This window comes from Hylobates moloch, unplaced genomic scaffold (genome assembly GCF_009828535.3).
Source record: "Hylobates moloch isolate HMO894 unplaced genomic scaffold, HMol_V3 SCAFFOLD_18, whole genome shotgun sequence".
In the NCBI taxonomy this organism is placed as follows: Eukaryota; Metazoa; Chordata; class Mammalia; order Primates; family Hylobatidae; genus Hylobates; species Hylobates moloch.
In genome coordinates, this window is record NW_026652293.1 from 8446670 (window position 1) to 8469155 (window position 22486).

A 22486-nucleotide genomic window follows, 5' to 3' on the forward strand; every position below is an offset into this window, starting at 1 on the left:
GAAGAAAGGGAAATGTTTAGTGTTTCTGTGAAATTTCATGAATTCACACCCCATGCTTTTGGAATTTATGAGTTCGGATTGAATAGCGAAAACAGGCACAGCCTTCCTCTGTGAAGCTTCTAGAGGTGCTTACTTTGTAAGTACAGAGAATTCGAACTAAAAAACAGTGGAATTTTTAAGCCAAGAACTCAAAAGTAGTAAGATGGGCCCGTTGGATGGAGTGCAATGGTGCAATCTCGGCTTGTTGAAACCTCCGCTTCCCGGGTTCAAGTGATGCTCCCGCCTCTGCCTCCTGAGTAGTTGGGATTACAGGCATGCGTCACGGCACCCAGCTAGTTTTGCATTTTTAGTAGTGATGAGATTTCACCATGTTGGCCAGGCTGGTCTCGAATTCCTGACCTCAGGTGATCCGCCTACCTTGGCCACCCAAAGTTCTGGGATTACAGGCATGAGCCACCAAATCCGGCCTCGATTGTATAATTTTGGGGGTGGAAGGTTTGTTTTGTTTTGTTTTGTTTTGTTTTGTTTTGTTTTGTTTTGTTTTGTTTTTGAGACAGAGTCTTGCTCTGTCACCCAGGCCGGAGTGCAGTGGCGCAATCTCGGCTCACTGCAATCTCCGCCTCCCAAGCTCAGGTGAACCTCCTGCCTCAGCCTCCCGAGTAGTTGGGACTACAGGCGCATGCCACCATGCCTGGCTAATTTTTTTGTATTCTTAGTAGAGATGGGGTTTCACCATGTTGGCCAGGCTGGTCTGGAACTCCTGACCTCAAGTGATCTGCCTGCTTGGGCCTCCCAAAGTGCCTGGATTACAGGTATGAGCCACCGCACCCGGCCAGAACTATTGTATCTTGACCGATCAATTTCAAAACCCTGGTTGTGATATATACTGTGCTATAGTTTTGTAAGATGTTGCCATTGGGAGAAACTGGGTAAAGGGTATTTTTTCTTACAGCTGCATGTGAATCTAAAATTTTCTCAAAATTAAAACTCTAGTTTAAAAAATATATAGACATAGATCTATCTATCTATCTGTATAAGAAACTGAGGCTCAGAGTAGTTAAATAATTTTCAGAGGCAAGATTCAAACCCAGGTCTTCCAGCCTCCCAAGCCTGGGTGTTTCAAGACTTGGCTACATTTGAGAGAACCAGGTAGGAGGAAGATCCCATCGGCCTTGCAGTCCACCAGACCAGGTGGTTCTCTGGCCTCATGGGCACCTTTGTTACTGGGGACTACTGTCCTGTAAAGGGTATTAGAGGGTGGCTTGCAAGGATTGTTTGTCAAGCCCTGCGAGTTGGTGCCAAGGACGGAGATTTGATCATCAGGTTTCCCCTTCCTGAAGCTTGTGAAGGGTGATGGTGGCGGTGGTGGGTTGTGCATGTGTGTGGCAGATGGAAAAACTGCTCGTGTGTGTTTGTCTATGTTGGTGTCTCTGGCTGTGTCCACATGTCTGTCTGTGCATCATTGGTCAGTGTCTCTGTGGATGTGTCTACTTCGCGGGGGGGAGGGTGATGTGTAAGTTATGCATCTATGTACAAGTGGGTGTATATGTTATATTTGAAAGTACCTGTGCCAGGTCTGCGTGCATCACACCCACATAAGTTGTTTCCATGAGGTTAAACTATATGATAATACCTCCCCCCAAGCAAAGCTGGCTATTGAGTCAGCCGGTCACGAACTGAATCTGTGTACTGTAGATAAACTGGGTAATTGGACTCCCCGCCTCTTCATCCAAAACAAACACAAAAGCCCGCCCCCACACCGGAGGGAGTCTGTGCCCGTCATCTGGGTGCTTGGTTCTAGTGCCCTGCTTTCCTTGACCCCCTGTAGACAAGGTGAGCGCTTCCGCGGCGGGGCTTCTGTAAAGAGGTCACAGCACGCTGTGTCCCGGGACGCACGCGGATTCCTGCACAGGTGTGGTGGCTGCGGATGGGGACGGAGTGGAGCAGCTCGCCGGCCTCCTCCCGGGCGGCGGCTCCGCTTTTCCTTCCTGCTGTTCACTTCATCTCCTCATCTGCATGTGTGACAGCGGCGCGCGGACTGGGGAAGGACAGAGCGCCCTCTCCCCGGCTCCCGTGCAGCCGGGCGGGGGCTCCGGGCTCCCCGGTGATGCGTCGTCTGCGCCTCGCCGCCGCGCTCCCCGGGCCTGGCAGCGTAAGTGATGCGGGGGCGGGGGCGCCGAGACTGCGGGGAGGGGGCGCGGGGGAAGAGAGGCGTCGACGCCGAGAGACGCTAACTCCTTCCTCCGCCGGGGGACTGCCCGGCACCCCGAACCCCTGAAAGCCCCCGCCAGCGGCGCTCTCCGGCAGTGTCCGAGCAGCGGGTGGGGAGGGGGCGGGGACCAAGCGGTGCAGGGTGTGGTGCCGCCGCCGGGGGGCGCCCTCCGCCGCCGCGTCTTCCCGGTGAAGTTGACCAGGGGCTGCTGAGCCCGCCCGCTGCCCGCCGGAGGGCGCGTGGCCCCGGCTGCCCTTGATTCGCCGCGTTCCCCCCGCAGGGCCAGGCGTGGACGCCGCCGGACCGCTGAGACTCGGCGCACGGTGAAGCACTGGCCGGCGTCTGGCTGGGGACGGCGCTCGGGAGCCAGATGGAGGTGGCGATAGGGGCCATGGGAGCCGGCGCCAAGTAGCCGGTGGACCCCCGCGCTCGCACCTCTCCCGGCGCCTGGGCGCTCCCTGAGGCTGCAATGGAGGTGCCTAACGTCAAGGACTTCCAGTGGAAGCGCCTGGCGCCACTGCCCAGCCGCCGGGTCTACTGCTCCCTGCTGGAGACCGGGGGCCAGGTCTATGCCATCGGGGGATGTGACGACAATGGCGTCCCCATGGACTGCTTCGAGGTCTACTCCCCCGAGGCCGACCAGTGGACCGCCTTGCCCCGGCTGCCCACAGCCCGGGCGGGGGTGGCCGTCACCGCCCTGGGGAAGCGGATCATGGTGATTGGGGGCGTGGGCACCAATCAGCTGCCCCTGAAGGTCGTGGAGATGTACAGCATCGATGAGGGCAAGTGGAAGAAGAGGAGCATGCTGCGTGAGGCCGCCATGGGCATTTCTGTCACAGCCAAAGGCAAGTGGGGCCAGGGCTGAGGGCAGCCAGAGAGAAGGAAGTGGGGGGCCAGGAGGGAAACAGATGGAAACCAACATGCATTTGCTGTGGGCTGTGGAGTTTAGTGCCACATTTCTGCAGACCCCATGCATTCAGCAGAATGCCTGCACCTCCTGGCACCACACCCCAGCCCCTGAAACCTGCCTTGCAGGTGCCACCACCCCCAGACACCTATTTGGGGTCCTGACAATGCTCACTCCATCCTTGTAGCGTCACCAGGCCCCACTGAGAGGGCTTTGGGACCTGATTCCAGGGGCCTCTTCCACCTTCAACCTCCCCCTCTGCCTCCCAATCTCAGAGACGCTCAGTGGAGACCAGAATGTTCCTGAGAGTTCACGTCTTGCCCCGTTTCACTAAGTCCTCAGGGCATGCATGTCCTCACTACATGGTTTTGTGATTCTCATTTTCCTTTCTCAAAGCCCCTCATTTCATTCTTTTCACGCCTAGTACAGCCCAGAACCTAGAGCTCCGAAAGCTCTTTTGCTAAAACACAAAGGGTTTTGTGGGAGATGGTTCAATGGGAATTAGGAGACACCAAGTTCAGACACACCTGAGCAGCACAGCCTCGCAGTGGGGTGCAACCTTCCCTCGTTTCCTCTTCCTCCCTCCCTCTTCTGCTAAACCATACTAGCTGCATGTCAAGTCTACTATAGATTGGGAACCAGTATTTCTTGAGCACCTGCTCTGTCCCCAGCACAGTGCCAGGCTCCAGGAAGGAAGGAAAGAGGCAGAAGATCTGTTCCCTGCCTTCAGGAGCCTGGATCTGACCAATGAAGGTAACTAGAGAGAAACTCTAGTGCAGAATCCCCCAGGGCAGCATGGCCAGTGGGGCTTCTTGTGACCTCCCAGTAAGAAGGATGGAAGGCCTGGAGGCCCACGGAGAGCAAGGGAGGGAAAGAGTACATCTTCATCCCAGGCCTCAATAAATGGTCTTGAAAGATTAAGAACTAACGTTCATTGAATCCTTACCATTGGTGCTTTCTATACATTAACCCCTTTGATTCTCACAACCTATCCAATGAGGTAAGTGCTAGTATTACTCCGATTTTAGAGAGAAGCAGTGTAAGGCCCAAAGAGTTAGTTAAACCACTGGCCCAAGGTGACACAGATAGTGATGACTGAGTCTGTGCTCTTACTATGGCACTGAATGGGTTCAGCAGTTAGTTTAATAAGCATTTACATGCCTGTGTGCCAGGCATTGTGCCAGATGCTGGGGCTATAGATTAAACAAATTCTCAAGGGCCTACAATCTATTGAAAGAAACAAAGATTGGCGGGGCGCAGTGGCTCACGCCTGTAATCCCAGCATTTTGGGAGGCTGAGGCGGGCGGATCATGAGGTCAGGAGATCAAGACCATCCTGGCTAACAAGGTAAAACCCCATCTCTACTAAAAATACAAAAAATTAGCCGGGCATGGTGGTGGGTGCCTGTAGTCCCAGCTACTCGGGAGGCTGAGGCAGGAGAATGGCGTGAACCTGGGAGGTGGAGCTTGCAGTGAGCCGAGATCACGCCACTGCACTCCAGCCTGGGCGACAGAGCGAGACTCCGTCTCAAAAAAAAGAAAAAAGAAAAAGAAAAAGAAAGAAACAAAGATTATTCAGTAACAGGTGGCAATTAGGGTGATGGAATAGGGTAACAGAGGTGCCATCACTCAGGAGGCACTGAGCCGGTGCTGTCGACCCAGTCGTGTAGTTCAGGGACACCCAGATGGGTCTGAAAGGATGAGTAAGAATTGGGCACAAAAACAGTAGTGAGGAGCGGATGGGAGGATTCCCAGGAGGAGGAGTTTCAAGTGACACAGGATGGGAGGGGTGGAGCTTGTGCAAGGTGAATTCCTCATTAGCAGGCACCATCTTCCAGCCTCAGGCTAGGGTTGGCATTTTTTTTTCCCAATAAGATTGGAAAGTAGGAGGAAATAGTACTCATCCCTGCAATCACCTTAAGAATAAAGGCCTCCTGGAGCCAGAAGCATTGAGGACTGGCTGCTGGCAGACAGAATCCCGGGCAGGGGTGGCTCCCTGAGAAAGAGAGGCCCAGGAGGTCCTGGGGTGAGACCCAGGGAAACACAGATGCCTTGCCCATCCTCTCTGGTGTGGTGAAGTCCTTTGAAAGGCTACCTACAGTCAAGAGTAGTAGAGAATGAGAGGAGACTCACTTCTCAAAGTACCCCAGCTCACTTCCTGGGCAGGGTTTCTTAAAGGGACCAGTACTCTCTCCAAAGCTTCACCCTCATTCACCCCAGCCCTATCTCATTTAGTTGAAGTGACTCCTGGATCCCACAAGTTTCCTAATTTGTGAAGGAAAATGGCATTCCCCCATGGGGCTGGCGGACACAGAGAGAACCAGCAGCAGTCCAGTGTCCCATAGGCCAGTGACAGCATGACTCATCTTATTTCTAAAGACCCCTGCCATATCTAAAACTTCCAGTTTGTGAATGCCTGGGGAAAGGGTATCAGAAGAATATCTCTACTCATTGAAGCCAGGCGTGGTGGCTCATGCCTGTGATCTCAACACTTTGGGAGGCCAAGGCGGGCGGATCACCTGAGGTCAGGAGTTCAAGACCAGCCTGGCCAACACGGTGAAACCTTGTCTCTACTAAAAATACCAGGTGTGGTGGCAGGCATCTGTAATCCCAGCTACTCTGGAAGCTGAGGCAGGAGAATCGCTTGAACTGGAGAGGCAGACGTTGCAGTGAACTGAGATCACACCATTGCACTCCAGCCTGGGTGACAAAACGAGACTCTGTCTCAAAAAAAAAAAAAAAAAGAATACCTCTCCTCTTTGACTTCCCCTCTGGCTGCCCAGGGAGGAAGACAATGAAGGGGATAAGACCTGCAAAGGGTTTTCCAGGCCTAGACTTCACGCAGTGTTTCAGGCTTAGCCAAAGAGCTGGACGCTAAGGAAGACTAGGGCGTGTAGTCGTACCATGGCTTCAAAAGACCCAGGCAGCTGGGCACAGTTGCTCACACCTGCAATCCCAGCAGTTCGGAAGGTCGAGGCAAGAGGATTGCTTGAGCCCCAGAGTTCGAGACCAGCCTGGGCAACATGGCAAAACCCTGTCTCTACAAAAAATACAAAAATTAGCCGGGTGTGGTGGCATGGAGCTGCAGTCCCAGCTGCTTGGGAGGCTGAGGTGGGAAGATCTCTTGAGCCCAGGAGGTCAAGGTTGCAGTGAACCGTGATTATGCCACACTCCAGCCTGGATGACAGAATGAGACCGTATCTAAAAAAAAATAATAAAAATCAAAAAAAAGAAACAGGCTCTCAGGCTCAGCTATAGCAGGGACTTCTCTGAATGGTGCTATCAACCACACTGGTACAGATATGACTCACTCTGGCTGAGCAGTGGTTGAAAGCTTGGCCTGGCCATGGGAGGCAATGGATGCTGGTGGGCCTGTCTTGCTGTACCTGTGAGCTAAGCCAGGGACATGTATGGCCTTTCTTCTTAGATTACCGAGTATATGCGGCAGGCGGGATGGGCCTGGACCTACATCCACACAACCACCTCCAACACTATGACATGCTTAAGGACATGTGGGTGTCCCTAGCACCCATGCCCACCCCGAGATATGCTGCCACCTCCTTCCTCCGAGGCTCCAAGATCTACGTGCTGGGTAAGGACAGGTTACTGTTCTATACCTACCCTCCTTCCTCCCCTTGGCTCAGTTCCCATGGGAAGCAGTGCCTGTGTGCTGAGCATCTTCTCGGTACTGGGGATAATCACACTGCCCAGCCCACCGGGAGCTTCCTGTATGAGTGAGTAACTGTCAAAAGGGGAAACCCTTTTCGCTGTCCCTGTCCTCAGGGACAACCCTTTTGCCCAACGTCTATCCTGCTCTGGCCCCCAGGGGGACGACAGTCCAAGTACGCAGTCAACGCTTTCGAGGTCTTTGACATCGAGACTCGCTCCTGGACCAAGTTTCCCAACATTCCCTGTAAGCGGGCCTTCTCCAGCTTTGTGACCCTGGACAACCACTTGTACAGCCTGGGAGGCCTGCGGCAAGGTCGCCTCTACCGGCAGCCCAAGTTCCTGCGGACGATGGACGTGTTCGACATGGAACAGGGTGAGCTGGTCACCTTCCCCAGGAAGCTCTGGCTGCCCACTGCCCTTCTGGCTGGCTCCCCATCCCTTACCCCTATTCCAGCCATCTTCCAGGGCCGTTTACCCAGCTGAGCCAGCTTCTCAGAAGTCTCAGCACCCCTCTCCACTCAGGGCTACTCTTAGAATCAAATTCCTTCATTGGTATAGGTCCCCTTTTTGCTTGGTTGGTTTTCATCAAAGCCCCTTTTCTACCTATATTGTCTTTTCTTAGAATATTCACACAGGACCAGGTCAGAGAGGGGTTTTTCTTACTTTTTACTGATGGAGAAACAGAAGGATCCTGACTCCTCCCTCACTGCCTCTATTAGCCTCCTAACCAGAAGTCAAGGTGATTCATTGTAGGGGATGATGATGGCTTACAGAGCAGCAAGCATGGGAGAGGGGGAAGCCACAGAGAATTTGAAACAGCAGGAGGAACTGTGTACTCCCCAAGCATGAAGGATAAATAGAGTGAAGACACTGCCCAGGGTGAAAGCTATTTGGGCCACAATCTGTATTTGGTGGGAGTGGTCTGTATCTTATTCTCTCTATATAACCCACCATTATCCATGGCCTATAGGGGGATGGCTGAAGATGGAACGATCGTTCTTCCTCAAGAAGCGGCGGGCAGATTTTGTGGCTGGCTGTCTGAGTGGACGGGTCATAGTGGCTGGGGGCCTTGGTAAGGATGGCGCTTTCAGTCTGGAGTTTATTGTGGTTCTGGTGCTCGGTGGATCCTTGGCACTTTGCATATGCAGGAAAGGGTACTGGCTCCTTGCAGATCACCCGCCTACCACTTTACTCCAAAAAAGGCAGAGCACTCCCTTTCTTCCAGCCTGGATATTACCTATCCACTATGGGCCCCAGGTGTGGCCTTTCTATCCTCCTACACAGGGGAAACTGACGCAGAGAGAATAAGGGACACCCATAGCCGTGCAGCACAGGCTTGCTGAGCACAGATCCCTAAACGGGCATGACTGGAGACAAACTGTGAAGGGGATTAGCCTTGGTCCTTCTCTGACCAATCTCTTCTCCTTGGATACCCAGCCCAATCATGGAACGGGAAAGCAATCTGATTAAATAAGTTCAACAGATGAGTCTTGGGTTTGATGTATTAACTCTGCCAGAGATTACTGGTATTTTGAAGGAGGGACTCTAAACTGAGAAGTCCATCATCAAGGAAGAGAGGTCCAGGCAGCAGGGCTTCCAGGTACCCCAAGTCTACTTAGTGTGGACAAACTCCCACTTTACTCATGCGTGAAGGAACCATGTCAACTAGACCAAGTCAGTAGCTTTTTTAGGAAAGGGCAGCAGTGAAGCAGTAGTGTGCTAGAAAGCTCTGGTAAAAAGCAATGGGTGGGGAAAGAAAGCTTACTCTTAAAGAGACGGAAAGGAAGAAGGTAGGAGGGACAAAGTGGCTGCTTGACAAAAGCCCATGCCTTAGTAAAGGGAGTAATCCTGTAGCCAAGGGAGTTGACCTTGCTTGGCTTCTGCTTGTGGGTGCCCAAGGGAGGGAGGTGGGGTGACTGTGGGGTATGGATTGGTGGTTGGACTCCTTTGTAAGATCTGATTCCGTTGACACTTTCAGGGAATCAACCCACTGTCCTGGAGACGGCGGAAGCATTCCACCCAGGGAAGAACAAATGGGAGATCCTCCCTGCCATGCCCACACCCCGCTGTGCCTGCTCCAGCATAGTCATCAAGAACTGCCTCCTTGCCGTGGGAGGCGTCAACCAGGGTCTGAGTGACGCAGTGGAGGCCCTGTGTGTCTCTGACTCCTAGCTGTCTCTGGGCTCAGTACCTTCGCCCTGGACCATATCACTTCACTCTTGACATGAGGAATGATCTTGTCCAAGCAGTCGGGGCTACTTCCCAGAATGACAGCTCCTGGTAGCAGCCAGTGGAGTCTGGCCTTGGGGCTCTAAGTTGACCTCTCTATAACTCCAAATCCTACCAATCTCAGAAAACTGTAAGAGGCACAGATGACTCCACCAGCTGCAGAGCTGACTCTGAAGAGAGTCTCCACTTACTGCACAGGCACAGAAAGGCACAGGAATATTTCCTACCTCTCCCTCCTGTGAGTCCCACCTCCCCCCACCCCCATCTCCAGGAGGCAGGCAGAGCAGTTCTGACCGAGAGGATAAACTGCTGTTGCTGTCTTTCCCCAGGTCTGAACTAGTTTTAAGGTTGCTTAGGATGAAAAATGGGGAATGATTGGGGGTTCCAAACCCCTTTCTTCTCCCTTGGCTTATATCTCTTCACCATCTGGTGATCGACTATGGGCCTACCCTGGACCTCATCTACTCAGCGAGAATTGGACATGAAGCTAGAGGCAGCTGCCTTGGAAGGGAAGTCAGGCTCACTTGGACAGTCCAGGCCACGGCAGGAAGAATCCCTTCCTCTTGGGGTCCTTGGTGGGCATGTGATGATGGGGAAGGAGCAGTCTCCCAGCCCTGGGTCTGCTCCCCACATCTCTCCTAATTCCACTTCACCTTTTGCCACTCCCTCCCCACCAGAGGCCTAGCCCTTTTGTCACCGAAGGCCCCCAGAGTGTTTCTGTGTGAAACCTTCTCATTTACACTGTGGCATCAAAATCCACAAAAGATGGATTAATTGCACTCTGGTTAATAGCAGCAGCACAATGATTAAAATCTATATTCCTATCTTCTCTAGCACCCTGGTGTGGGGATGGGGCGGAAGGGTGTCATGAGGGGCAGGGAGGACCCCATAAAACAATCCCTCCGGCATTCTCAGGCTAGGTAGGACCCCCAGTGACCACCTGTTCTTGGCTGTCCCCTCTGAAGAGCTCTGCCTTCTCACAGCCACCACCGGTGGCCCCACTCCCAGGAAAACAGCACATATTCTTCTTCTCCTGCCTGGAGACTGCATGTTAGTCTTCCATTCATAACTCATCAGCAGCTCAGTCCTTCTTATGTCTAGTCTCAGTTCATTCAGCCAAAGCTCATTTTTGTCCTATCCAAAGTAGAAAGGGTTCTTTTAGAAAACTTGAAGAATATGCCTCCTCTTAGCATCTGTTTCTGACTCCCAGTTATTTTTAAAATAAATGATGAATAAAATGCCTGCCCTGAAGGGTTCTGGAGGAGTCAGGTATCAGTCATCAGGTGATAGTGTAATTCTTTCTCCAGGAGGCAGGAACGGAGGAAGATCACCTATCTGGATCTGAGGGGTCCAGGGAGCCTCCTGGAGGGAGGGAGTGTGACACCTTCAGCAGGATCTTCAAGGACAAGTGGAACCTGGGTCTCTATAGGATATGGATTTTTTTCCCCCTCCCTTTCTCTGGGTACCTGGACTTTTTCCTTACTTGGGTCCAAGAAGGGCACTGCCACCTGCTGGCCCAGCATTTCCCTTCCCCCTCCCCGGGCTGGGAGGCCTCCTGTAGCTGCTGCTGCCCCCTAGTGAGGAGACTGCAGAGAGGCCTCCCCTGCTGCTTCTGGATCCCTGTATTTGAGTTCAGCCCCTGAAGTAACAGATAGAAACAGGGGCTGGAGGAGCTGCAGATACTATAAGCGATGATGGAACTGTGCGTTAGGGGATGCTCTTCCAAGGCATCCTGTCTCCTCAATCTCCTACCCAAGAAAGGTGTTTAGCAACAGAAGTGCCTCCACCCCTTGCAAGAGAAACCCAAGCCTTATGGGAGGGGGCGTTTCCAAGCACATAAAGCGGTCCCATATGCATGGATAGGGCTGAGCTTTTTTTTTGAGACAGGGTCTTGCTCTATCGCCCAGGCTGGAGTGCAGTGGTGCGATCAGGGTTCACTGCCCTCTCCACCCTGGCTCAAGCAATCCTCCCAGCCCAGCCTCCCAAGTAACTGGGCCCAGACTCAAGTGATCCTCCTGCCTCACCCTCGCAAGGTGCTAGATTACAAGCCTCAGCCACCATTCCCAGACAATGAGGCATTTGTAAATGGTCAGACAGAACCTTGGGAGCACAGAGAGCTCTAAAAGGTTGAATTAGCCGCTGGAACCTGTGAGAGCAACTCAGGGCTGGAGCTGGTATCTGCTGAGGACTCATCCCTTGGAAGTCCATTCTGAAAAGACCTTAGGGGTGCCTCACTGAGGAATGAGGGAAATACTGAATGTCTGTTAAGCCACGTGGTCCTGTACCTCATGGTGCTGCAGAGGCAGCACAGGATCTGGGGTAAGATGGCCTGGCCCAGGCCTCGGTCTCCCACCCCCATAGGCTTTCCCGTCCTCCTTTCCACTGTGGGAAGGCTGCTCACCTTTCCTGTCTTCATTTCCCAACCTACACAACAGCAATCATAATGCTGTCTCACAGGTGGTAAGGTACTTCCTTCAACCCTCAGATCAACTCCATGGGGTAGGTCGTATCCTCCCATTTTGCAGATGAGAAAACTGGGGCTCCAGGGTCACAAGCTCATAAGCGACCGAACCAGGTCTGATTCCAAAACTTGTGACCACAGCACTGCATTGCCTCACATGAAATAGCATCAGGAAAGGAAAGAAAATCAACTGCACTATACTATGTAGGAAGTTCAAAATGTCTCAAAATCTAGAAGAATTGAGACTGTTTCCTAAGGAATGAGTGTGAGTATTTGCAACGAATGGGTGAGAAGGGCTTCCTAATGTGAAATAGGCATAGATTATTCCTAAATGTATACTCCCAGGAAAGTTCCCTTCTTTTTCATTCCGTTATTTAACATTTAACACCTATTCTGTGCCTGGCATGGTGCTAGATTCCTGCCCTATAGCAGTTACATCTTGGGAGGAAGACAGGGGACCATGGCTGCCATTACTGTCTGATCAGTGTCAGCCTTTGCTAGTGCAACTCAGAGGCATCCCACTCAGGGTGGTTGCAGAGAGCTGAGATGAATTGAAGAGTTCAGTGCAGGTTTCCAGGAAATAAATCTCAAATTGCACTTTGAAAGAAGAGGGAATCCAGGTGCTGGGGCTCACGCCTGTAATCCCAGCACTTTGGGAGGCCGAGGCAGGCGGATCACCTGAGGTCGGGAGTTCGAGACCAACCTGACTAACATGGAGAAATCCTGTCTCTACTAAAAATACGAAATTAGCCAGGCATGGTGGCGCATGCCTGTAATCTCAGCTACTCGGGAGGCTGAGGCAGGAGAATCACTTAAACCCAGGAGGTAGAGATTGCAGTGAGCTGAGATCGCGCCATTGCACTACAGCCTGGGCAACAAGAGAGAAACTCTGTCTCCCAAAAAGAAAGAAAGGAAAGAAAGAAAGAAAAGAGAGAGAGAGAGAGAGGGAGGGAGGAAAGAAAGAAAGAAAGAGAGAGAGAAAGGAAGGAAGGAAGGAAGGAAGGAAAAGAAAAGAAAAGAAAAAAGAAAAGAAAAGAAAGCAAAGAAAGAAAAAAGAAGAGGGAGACCAGCCAGGCAGAGGAGGATTATCACAGGCTTTGCAGCAAGAAAGATGGGTTCAAATCATGATTGTCATGTACTAATTGATCTTGGGTACATTACTTAACCTCTCTGAGTCCCAGTTTTCTTATTTGTAAAATGTGCAAAATAAGGTCTCACTTATGAGGCTAAGAGCTACCTGCTATATGTAAAGTGATGTATGTGTGTTCAGTGAGTAGCTGCATTATTATTTCATTGTTGTTGAAGGAGAAGTAGAGGTATTCTCAAGCCCACTGAGGGAAAGGGTTTGGCTTACCTGGGGGAAAACATGTAGTGGAGAATGTAGGGGGAGGATGTGGGAAGATGGGCCTCGAAATGCAGGCAGGCAGACCAAGAAAGGCCTTACTATATGCCTTGTTAAGGAGTCTGGAGTTTATGCATGTGGGAAGTTAGGATAAATTAAGGGTTTTAAGGGTAAGAGCAGTGTGATCAGAATTGTACCTCTGTAGGGATGTAGACTTGTACATCCCTAGCATGGGATATTCTGAGTTCTTTTTCTAAGGAATAGAAAGTAAGTGAAATCACTAAGACATCATCTAAGATCAGAAGGAACAGCTGAGCATGGTGGCTCATGCCTGTAATCCCAGCACTTTGGGAGGCTGAGGAAGGTGGATCACCTGAGGTCAGGAGTTCGAGACCAGCCTGGCCAACCTTGTCTGGTGAAACCTTGTCTCCACTAAAAATACAAAAAAAATTAGCCGGGCATGGTAGCAGGCGCCTGTAGTCCCAGCTACTCGGGAGGCTGAGGCAGGAGAATCACTTGAACCTGGGAAGCAGAGGTTGCAGTGAGCTGAGTTTGTCCCCCCACACTCCAGCCTGGGTGACAAGAGTGAAACTCCATCTCAAAAAAAAAAAAAAAAAATCAGAAGGAAGCCCAGCTGGGGTTGGAGGCCTGGGACAATGCACAGACCAAGCTTTTTAGGCCTTCTCTTGCGGAAGGCCCATCTACTGGGCAATCAGAGGGGGCCAGGAGACTCCAGAACTGCAGGAGAGTGGACCAGTCCACGCCCTCCATCACTTCTCTTTCCCCGGGATTGTTTTCTACTAATCTCTTGCATTTGCACTGGACTTTATGAGCTGCAAAGCTCCTGCATGGGAGGTAGGGTACAGTTAGCCTTTTCCAATCCCCAATTTACAGAAGAAGAAACTGAGAACTGGGAATCCTGTGACTAACCTAGTTGGCACAGCTAATAAGTGATAGGAATGAAAATCTAACCCAGCTTGGTGTACAGCGTCCCTCCCCCATCACCTGCTGCTGTCTCTAAGCTCTATAGTAAGGGGACTAGCAAGGGAGGTCAGTGTATCCATCCATGCCACCGTGTGACCTACAGAACATGCCGAAAGCTTTGAGCCAAAGGCCTCCAGCTCGAGAGAGAACTCAAGTTGTAGTCTGAGTGAGATCAAACATGAGTGAGGGCAGGAGCTTCATGTCAGGATAAAACACCTGCAGAAGTACACAAGGCAGGACCCAGGCGAGAGCTGATGAGGAGGGCACACAGAAGGACCTAGGCAAGCTGGGCGGATCAAAATGACCATATGTATTAGTTCCCTAGGCCTGCTCTAACAAAAATACCACAAGTAGGTGACTTAAAACAGAAAGGGATTGTGTCACAATTCTGGTGGCTAGAAGTCTGAAGCCAAGGTGTCAGAAGGGCTGTGCTCTCTTGGAACGCTCTTGGGGTCAGGTGGGGAGCGCAGGATTCTTCTGCGCTTCCTCCTAGCTCCTGGTATTTGCTGGTAATCTTTGGTGTTGCTTGGTTTATGGCGGCATAAATCCAATCTCTGCCTCCATCTTCACATGACCTTAAAAGGACACCAGTCATTGGATTAAGGCCTGTCCTAATCCAGTATGACCTCATTTGAACTCGACTATGTCTGCAAAGACCCTGTTTCCAAATAAAGTCACATGCACAGGTACCAGGGGTTAAAACGTCAACGTATCTTTTGGGGGGTGTAATTCAACTCAAAACTCAATGTAATGGATGGATGAGCAAGACGGGAAGAGCAAGAGCCCCCCAGGGACTGAGCGCCTCTGGGAAGGCTCCCTACAGGAGCCCACTGTTATAACTGGGCCTGCAGGGGAGGGAGACTTGAGGTGCCAAGCACACTGAGCAAAGGGGCCTTTGGGGGAGTGTTGTGAAAAGACTTCAGAAGGCGTGTTGGAGTCTGTGCAAACCTTGACTTGGCAGGTCAGCCTAAGTGTGATGGAGCTGTTCTGGCTGTTCCTCTCAGACCTCACCCCTCTCTACCCACAGGGCAAGTGGTGACAGAGGAGGCAGAGACAATCCCTGGGGGAAGGGGAAGGGCCAGTTAGCTGCAAAATGTCTTTAGAGTTTGCGTGCTCCCCCATGGTATGATCCTTTTTATTTTAGTGGTTTAATTATGGGCTGTTTCCCGAATATTCCAGTTCATTTTGAGCTCCCCAGGCAGGTACTTGGCTCAAAGAACCCCCAGAGGCCCTGTCTACAGATCCGACCATATCCTTGTGGAGCGTAAGCAGCCTCCCTCTAAGGATCTTCATGAAGTCCCACCCTTCCCACCTCCCCTTCTTACCTCTGCTCGGTGCTCCCTGAATGCGTCCAGCTGCTCCTCAACTCCCTGTCCTGAACAGCCTGTCCCCTCCACAAAGCAGAGCGCCAAGAACCCACCATCGCAGCACAGAGGGCAAAGTGTACTTCTTTCCAAGAGTGAGCTCTTTGCAGATCCTGTGCAGCTGCTATTTCATACCAGATGAGCTTCCTGCAACTCCAGCCAGCACACCCTGGACCCGCCCGCCCCAACACACACACACACACACACACACACACACACACACACACACACTCTCTCTCTCCACACTCTCCCCCTTCTTTCTCACTCTCATGCTTGCACATTCACTCATGCTCACACACGCTCTCACACATCTCACAAATACGCTTATACCACAAACCGCCCACTCTTACACACTCACCTTATGTAAACACTCACATATTTACGTTCACAGGATGATTCATGCTCACACACACACCTCACATTCATGCATCACACTCACTTTGTATTCTTACCCCTCGAATCCACACATGCCTTACACACTTATCCTCATTTGTACGCCTCAAATAACACACCTTACACTTACACGTTCACATACACACCCATATGCGCTTCTACACACATGTTCATGCACATATTTTTGCTCTTACACTCACACACTCACATTCCCAGACTCACATTCTGGGCAGGCATCCAGGCTCAGAGTCCTTTAATTTGGGGGTGAGTAGCTGCAACGTTACCCAGGCCTCACCTCTCCCTCCGGAACCCCAAGCTGCAGTTTGCCATCATGGCTAGGGGAATCTTTTGCACCCTTCTAAAGATGGTGAGGTGTTTTACAGGTGAGGAAATGGAGACCCAAGAAGTCCTATGACTTCCACAAGAGCTCCTGAGCTCCACGAAGCAGGGAACCTGGTCTTCCTCACTTACCCTCCCATGCTTAGCACCTCCTGTGCCTGGCACAGAACCAGCACTTGATAAACCTGTGTTGAGTAACTGACTGGATGGCTCCCTGAAGGGAAGAACTGGGAAAGATCCTAGTGAGGGGAAGTCCCAGTTCCTAATTTATCCAGACTGGACTCTCCCGGCTCTTGAGACAGTTTGTTTTTTTCATGCATAATCCCTCAGCCACTGCCCCCCTCCAAAAAGGAAACAGATGACTAGGAGGGTCCATGGGATGAGAGCTGGAGGCCAGAGACTCATCTGAACACTTGGTGCCTGAAGTGACATTTCAGAGTTGATGGGTTTCCAGGTGGTTGGGGAGAAATCTATCCTTCGCCCTTCAGCGTGCCTGCAGCATGGACAGTGGGACAGGAAGGAGCTTCAGGCTGCCAGCTGCTGGCCTTCTGCTCTGCTTGGCTTCTCACTGGGCTGTCGGGGCTCTTCCCCTGCTCAGCCTTGGGAGGGAGCACATGGCTGTGCCACCAGGGCTGGGAACCTCCATGGCCCCATGCACCATCTCATGGTGGCCCACCCTACCCTCCTTACCTGAAGGACGACACAGGACCTCGGGGCACTCTGCCTGCCATTCAACAGAAAATGGGCCTTGGTCCTAATCACAGCCTAGCAATTCATAGTCTCAACACCAAACATTCGTAAGGGAATAGTAATTTACAAATCCCTTTCCCAGGTTCCCCTGTTCCATCTGTAAAAGGAGACTGGACTGGAGCTTCCCTTCCAACTTCATCTTAATCCACCCCAGACCTTCGCTCCCAGTGCCTCGGGGCAGCCAGCTCAACTCTGGGTGGCAGGTGACCTCGTTATCTTCACTCCTCTCTCCCTCACACAGCCACTAGCTTAGTCCAGACCATCGTCGTCCCTTGAGAGGACAGTTTCAGTAGCCTCCCAGCTCCATTTCCCCTATCTTCAGGCTCCCCACCAGACACCCTCCACATGGCTGCTAAACTCCCTCTGTTCTTCTTGTCTACAGATCCGACCATATCCTTGTGGAGCATAAGCAGCCTCCCTCTAAGGATCTTCATGAAGTCCCACCCTTCCCACTTCCCCTTCTTACCTCTGCCCAGTGCTCCCTGAATGTGTCCAGCTGCTCCTCGACTCCCTGTCCTGAGCAGCCTGTCCCCTCTGCCCGGAATGCCCCCTCAATGGTGTACCTGGCGAATCCACTGTCTCCCCACCCCACCTCATCCCCATGCACACAAAACTTTTAAAGTACTTCTCAGGACTGTAATGATATTATTAACTCTTACAGGCCCAGGGCATCACACAGAGTGCCTGGCATGCGATATCTAAATATGTAGCACACAACTGAGTTGAATAAAAGCTAGAAATCAAAAAGTCTAGAGGCAGCACCAGCGTTGAGGGAATCTTTAAGGTGCTCCCTTTTCCTCTGAGTTCCTCTATGGCCTGCAACTGACACAAGGAACCAGATCCAGGAAATAAGCAATACTTCAACTCCCCCTGCTTAGGGATTGAGTTCCCTCTCCCCTTGACTGTGGGTGTTCACAGGGGTGCTAGGTCAGACCTGAGCTTTTTGTGAGCTGTGGGTGAGAACCAGCTGATTAACCCAGCCTTGTAGTAATAGCCCCTCAGTACCAGATTGTGCTAGCATTATTTGGGGCCAAGAGAAATGCTGGCTCCTGCCTTTCCTTACCAAGGGCCAGGAGCTGGTGACCCGGCTAAAGAATGTGCTTTGCTTGGGGTTTGCATTCCAGGATCGGCTTGGGAGGCCAAGGGCTCAGGTTGCCAGTGGGAGCCAGGCACGGGGCAGGGGGGTGGCAATGGGCAGACCTTTCTCCCACCTCCTTCCTGGGCACACTTCCCATGCCCTGCCCTGCCTGTTCATTCCAAGTGGAGGCAGGGCCAGGAGGAAGACCCTCAGCCCCTTCATAGGGAGCAGCATTTAAATGGAGTGTGAAGTGGCCTAGTATCCACTACCACAAATCCCCACCTGCTGGGGAGTCTTTAACAGCTTACAAAGTATCTCCAAGTTTGGGGTCTTCTTTGAACAATTAGAAACTGAGGGCTGGGAGATCAAGTCACCTGTCCCAGGTCATGTGGCCAGCAAGCAGCAGAGTTGGGTATAGCACCTCATCTCCTGACTTCCATTCCCAGGCTCATTGTACCTCCTGCCACATCTATATCAACAGCTTCTGTACCCCAACATGTAACCAGAAGCCCCGACTTCACAGGTTCAGTGAAGAATCAATAAAATAGTGAGTGTGAAAGGGTGGACACCTGTAAAGATGGGGGTCATTTTTCTTTACTCATCCTTTATTCACAAAGGATCTCAAGTGACTACAACATAATAGAGTGAGTCAGTAGAAAGTACTTGAAGACCCATGGAGGAATCCCATGAAAATTTTCCCCAGTCGCTGGCATAGCTTTCCCCTCTCCACTCCCCAGCATCCACACTTCCCAACTCCACAGCAATGGAAGCAACACATCCTCCGTGACTGGGAAAAGGACACAGGAGTGAAGGGCAGAAAAAGAGAAAAATCTCTGGTTTCGCTACTAACAATGGGGTAAGGAGACCCTTTCTAAAATACTGACTGGAAGTTCTAGACTTTATTTATTTATTTATTTATTTATTTATTTATTTATTGAGATGGAGTTTCACTCTTGTTGCCCAGGCTGGAGTGCAATGGTGCGGTCTCGGCTCACTGCAACCTCCGCCTCCCAGGTTCAAGCAATTCTCCTGCCTTAGCCTCCCAAGTAGCTGGGATTACAGGTGCCTGGCTGATTTTTGTTTTTTTTAGTAGAGACGGGGGTTTCACCATGTTGGCCAGGCTGGTCTCGAACTCCTGACCTCAGGTGATCCGCCCAGCTTGGCCTCCCAAAGTGCTGGGATTACAGGTGTGAGCCACTGCACCCAGTCCCTCTAGACTGTAAATCTACACATATATCCACCCCCTCCACCTCCCAACTCTCAGAACAACTTCCTTCAGGTGTTCAAATCTAGCACTAAGAGTTGTTTAGAGGTCCTTTCTTTTCTCTCTCAGATCAGCTCCTTCCTCCCTCCCTTAACACAAAGCTCCAGCCTTCGGCTGTTTCAATGACCACTTCCTAGCTCTGAGCTTATCTTAACTGTCTTCTGTCCCAAATCAGATCAGCTGGAGCTCAGGAAACTCTGATAACCCCTCACTGTCACACACACACACTAGGCACGCACACACACTCTTGGGTCTCTGCCAAAATTGGGGGAGGGGACTTGGGAGGACCAGAGCCCAGTAAAGCCCCAGGTAGACTGGTAGGAAACCATCAGTCTGACGACCTCACTTCTAATTTCATCCCACAGCAAGCCCAGGAGGTAGTCATTTCAGATGAGGAAAGTATGACACAGAGCAGCTTAGTCTACTTGACACTCTAGGCAAGTCAGGAATCCTCTCTAAGCCAAAGTATGAGGGCTGAGAGTGCTGTTTCTGGAGCCAGACTGGACCCCAGGCAATCTGGCTTCACCACTTGACAGCTCTGTGACCCTGCATAGGCCCTTAATTGCTCTGTGTCTTACTTTCCTCACATGCAATGGGGATATCATAGGTTAGTATCTACTTCATAGAGTTGTAGAAAGGATTGAATTCATGAATACAGGAAATCTAAGGAACAGTGGCTGACACACAGTATGTTAGCTGCATAAAAGAATAATTCTTATTTATACATGAAGTGGTGAAGACTGAGTTATAGTCACAGTCAGTTAGTGGCAGAGCAGAGCCTGAAGCCCAGGTTGCCAGATTCTTGAGCCAAAAACATTATGCCAGCCTGGGGATGCGAGATGGAATGGGGCTCTTAAATGTCCAGTACTGAAGGAATCAGTTACCAGGTGGCAAAAGAAAGCGAGTGGCTGAGATTTCTAATTTTTTTTTTTTTTTTGAGACAGAGTCTTGCTCTGTTGCCCAGGCTGGAGTGCAGTGGTGCGATCTCTGCTCACTGCAAGCTCCGCCTCCCAGGTTCATGCCATTCTCCTGCCTCAGCCTCCCGAGTAGCTGGGACTACAGGTGCCCACCACCACACCTGGCTAATTTTTTGTATTTTTAGTAGAGACGGGGTTTCACCATGTTAGCCAGGATGGTCTCAATCTCCTGACCTCGTGATCCACCTGCCTCGACCTCCCAAAGTGCTGAGATTACAGGCATGAGCCACCGTGCCCAGTCCTTGAGATTTCTAATTTGTCCCTGCTTAGATATTGCAGAGAAGTTAAACCAGATTTGAAACAAAACTGAGAGTTGGTTTATCCAAATCTCCTTTTATAGATAAGGAACCACCCCTAAAAGAGAAAGTCCTTGGCCACAGCATGGTGTGGGTTGGTGGTGGAAGTGGAACTGGACCCCGGCACACCTCGCCCCTGTCTCTCTGCGTGTGCTCTCTCTCCCATTCCAGGATGGAGACAGGGCAAGCTCTTTGGCTTGGGGAGAAGAGCTAGCTTCTCCTTCAGTCACATCCCCTCCCAGGCCTGGTCTGTGAATAACATTCGGTTTCTCAGGGTAATTGAGAGTTTGAGGGCTGTTTTCAGTGTTTGCGGCACAAAATTCTCCAAACTTCTGGCAAGACGTACTAGAATTTAGAATTTAGAACCAGGGCTGGCTTAATAAATGTTAGATATTATTATAGCTGTTATTGCAATTACTCAGTCCATATTTGTCGAATGAATGAATGAATGAATGAATGAACGAACGAACGGCTTACTGGAGGAACAAATTGCCTAAGCTGACTTCTGCTTGTGGTCACAGCTTTGGGCATCCCATAAAACGTGCTAGGCTTAGTTTGGTCAGAAGAGGGCAGCTTTGAGCTAGGCTTCCCAATTTGCCAGCGACTAACAGGATTTGCATCCCTCTCTTGGAGGGGAGGTAGGGAATACCACAGGCTGTAATTCATCCTCAGGACTCAAGACTCATCTTAGAGATATCTGAGATCTGCCTTACCTGCTCCCAACCCTCACCTGACCCCCATAGCATGGCCTTGGTGCCTCTCACCTCTGCTCCTGCCTGCACCCTGCTCCCACCGGGACACATCACAGCAGTCCACACTCTGAGCTGCTTTCAAATCCCCTTTTACCAGTCTGGACCCACCCCCACTCCCCTACAGACACACACACAGATTGTGAAGTGTGTAAGGACAAGGACAGACATTTGTTCCCACTTGTTTTCCCAGCACAGCACATAGTAGATCCAATAAACAGCTTTTCCCCCATGATCCCCTCAGACATGGATCAGCCATGGGACATGGGGGGTAGGCGTCTGCCTTCCTGGAGTCAATAGTGGGGCAGGCAGGATTGAGAGTAGCTTAGCTCAGCCCAGATATCTCAGCACATCCACACATCTGACCACATGACCCAGGAATTCCCCGAGACTGCTGGTGGCAGAGTCCCTGACCAACACGGATTCCCTGTCAGGCACTCTCGCTCTCCCACCAACCAGACCTCCTTTAAGGAATTTGAGATCTGAGTTTCAGCAGCTTAGATCATTTCCGAGTCACATGCTGTTCTGGCTCTGTGTCTTCCTTGCCTGCCCGCTGTGATCTTTGGTCACCCATGGCTCCTCACCTAGATGGGAATTCAGAGTGTAGTCAAAGGAAGCTGGAGCAGGGGTGAGAAGGTCCAAGAGGTTGCAGATGATTCCCCCCGACCATGGCCAGATAGCTGGTAATGGACTGGGCCCAATCACATGTAGGTGCTTTTAGTTTCATCTTTGGATTCCATCGCACATCCATTCCTTCAGTTCATAAGCATCTATGGAGCGCCTTTTAGGTGCCTCGCAGCACACCGGGTGTTGGGGCTACCTGGAAAAAATTACAGGAGTGTAGCTAGATTAAGCCTTAAAAGAAGTATTAAGCTCATCTGTATAATTCTTTCATCTTATGAAGAAATGTTGATTCAGCTGGCCAATTGTCACTTGTCCTTCAGGTCTCAACTTAAAAAGCCCTGGCTTTAGGAACCTGCCCCTGACCAGCCTCCTCCCACCTGGGATACATATCTTAAAGACAATTTGAGCCAGGCGCAGTGTTTTACGCCTGTAATCCCAACACTTTGAGAGGCCGAGGTGGGCAGATCACCTGAGGTCAGGAGTTCGAGACCAGCCTGACCAACATGGAGAAACTCTGTCTCTACTAAAAATACAAAATTAGCCTGGCGTGGTGGCGCATGCCTGTAATCCCAGCTACTTGGGAGGCGGAGGCAGAAGAATCGCTTGAACCTGGGAGGCGGAGGTTGCGGTGAGCCGAGATAGCACCATAGCACTCCAGCCTGGGCAACAAAAGCAAAACTCCGTCTCAAAAAAAAAGAAAAGGCAATCTGTTCTTCTTCCATCATGGACCCTTCTCCCTCTGTACAGGATTTACTTGTTTATTTCTCACTAGGCTGAGAACATTCCAAAGGCAGGAATCTTGTCACGATTGTATCCCCAGGCTTAGCACCTAGTGGGCACCAGTATTTG

General features: G+C 51.2%; 2 protein-coding genes across 2 annotated transcripts in view; one reads left to right on the forward strand and one right to left on the reverse strand.

Moving 5' to 3' along the window:
• Positions 1-22486, reverse strand: part of RHEX (regulator of hemoglobinization and erythroid cell expansion) — a 919952-nt gene that overhangs the window by 706363 nt on the left and 191103 nt on the right. The gene's annotated exons all lie outside the window — the stretch shown is intronic.
• KLHDC8A (kelch domain containing 8A) lies at positions 1759-10298 on the forward strand. The gene is made up of 6 exons (XM_032136826.2): positions 1759-2152; positions 2493-3057; positions 6546-6710; positions 6945-7160; positions 7758-7859; positions 8766-10298. Exons 2-6 carry the CDS (start codon positions 2682-2684, stop codon positions 8957-8959), a joined length of 1053 nt encoding a protein of 350 aa, XP_031992717.1. The 5' UTR covers positions 1759-2152; positions 2493-2681; the 3' UTR covers positions 8960-10298.

Coding starts and splice junctions, on each gene's coding strand:
- KLHDC8A (XM_032136826.2), top strand. CDS start 2,682: ATGGAGGTGCCTAACGTCAAGGACTTCCAGTGGAAGCGCCTGGCGCCA. Junction 3,058..6,545: donor CATTTCTGTCACAGCCAAAG/GCAAGTGGGGCC, acceptor CTTTCTTCTTAG/ATTACCGAGTATATGCGGCA. Junction 6,711..6,944: donor CTCCAAGATCTACGTGCTGG/GTAAGGACAGGT, acceptor TCTGGCCCCCAG/GGGGACGACAGTCCAAGTAC.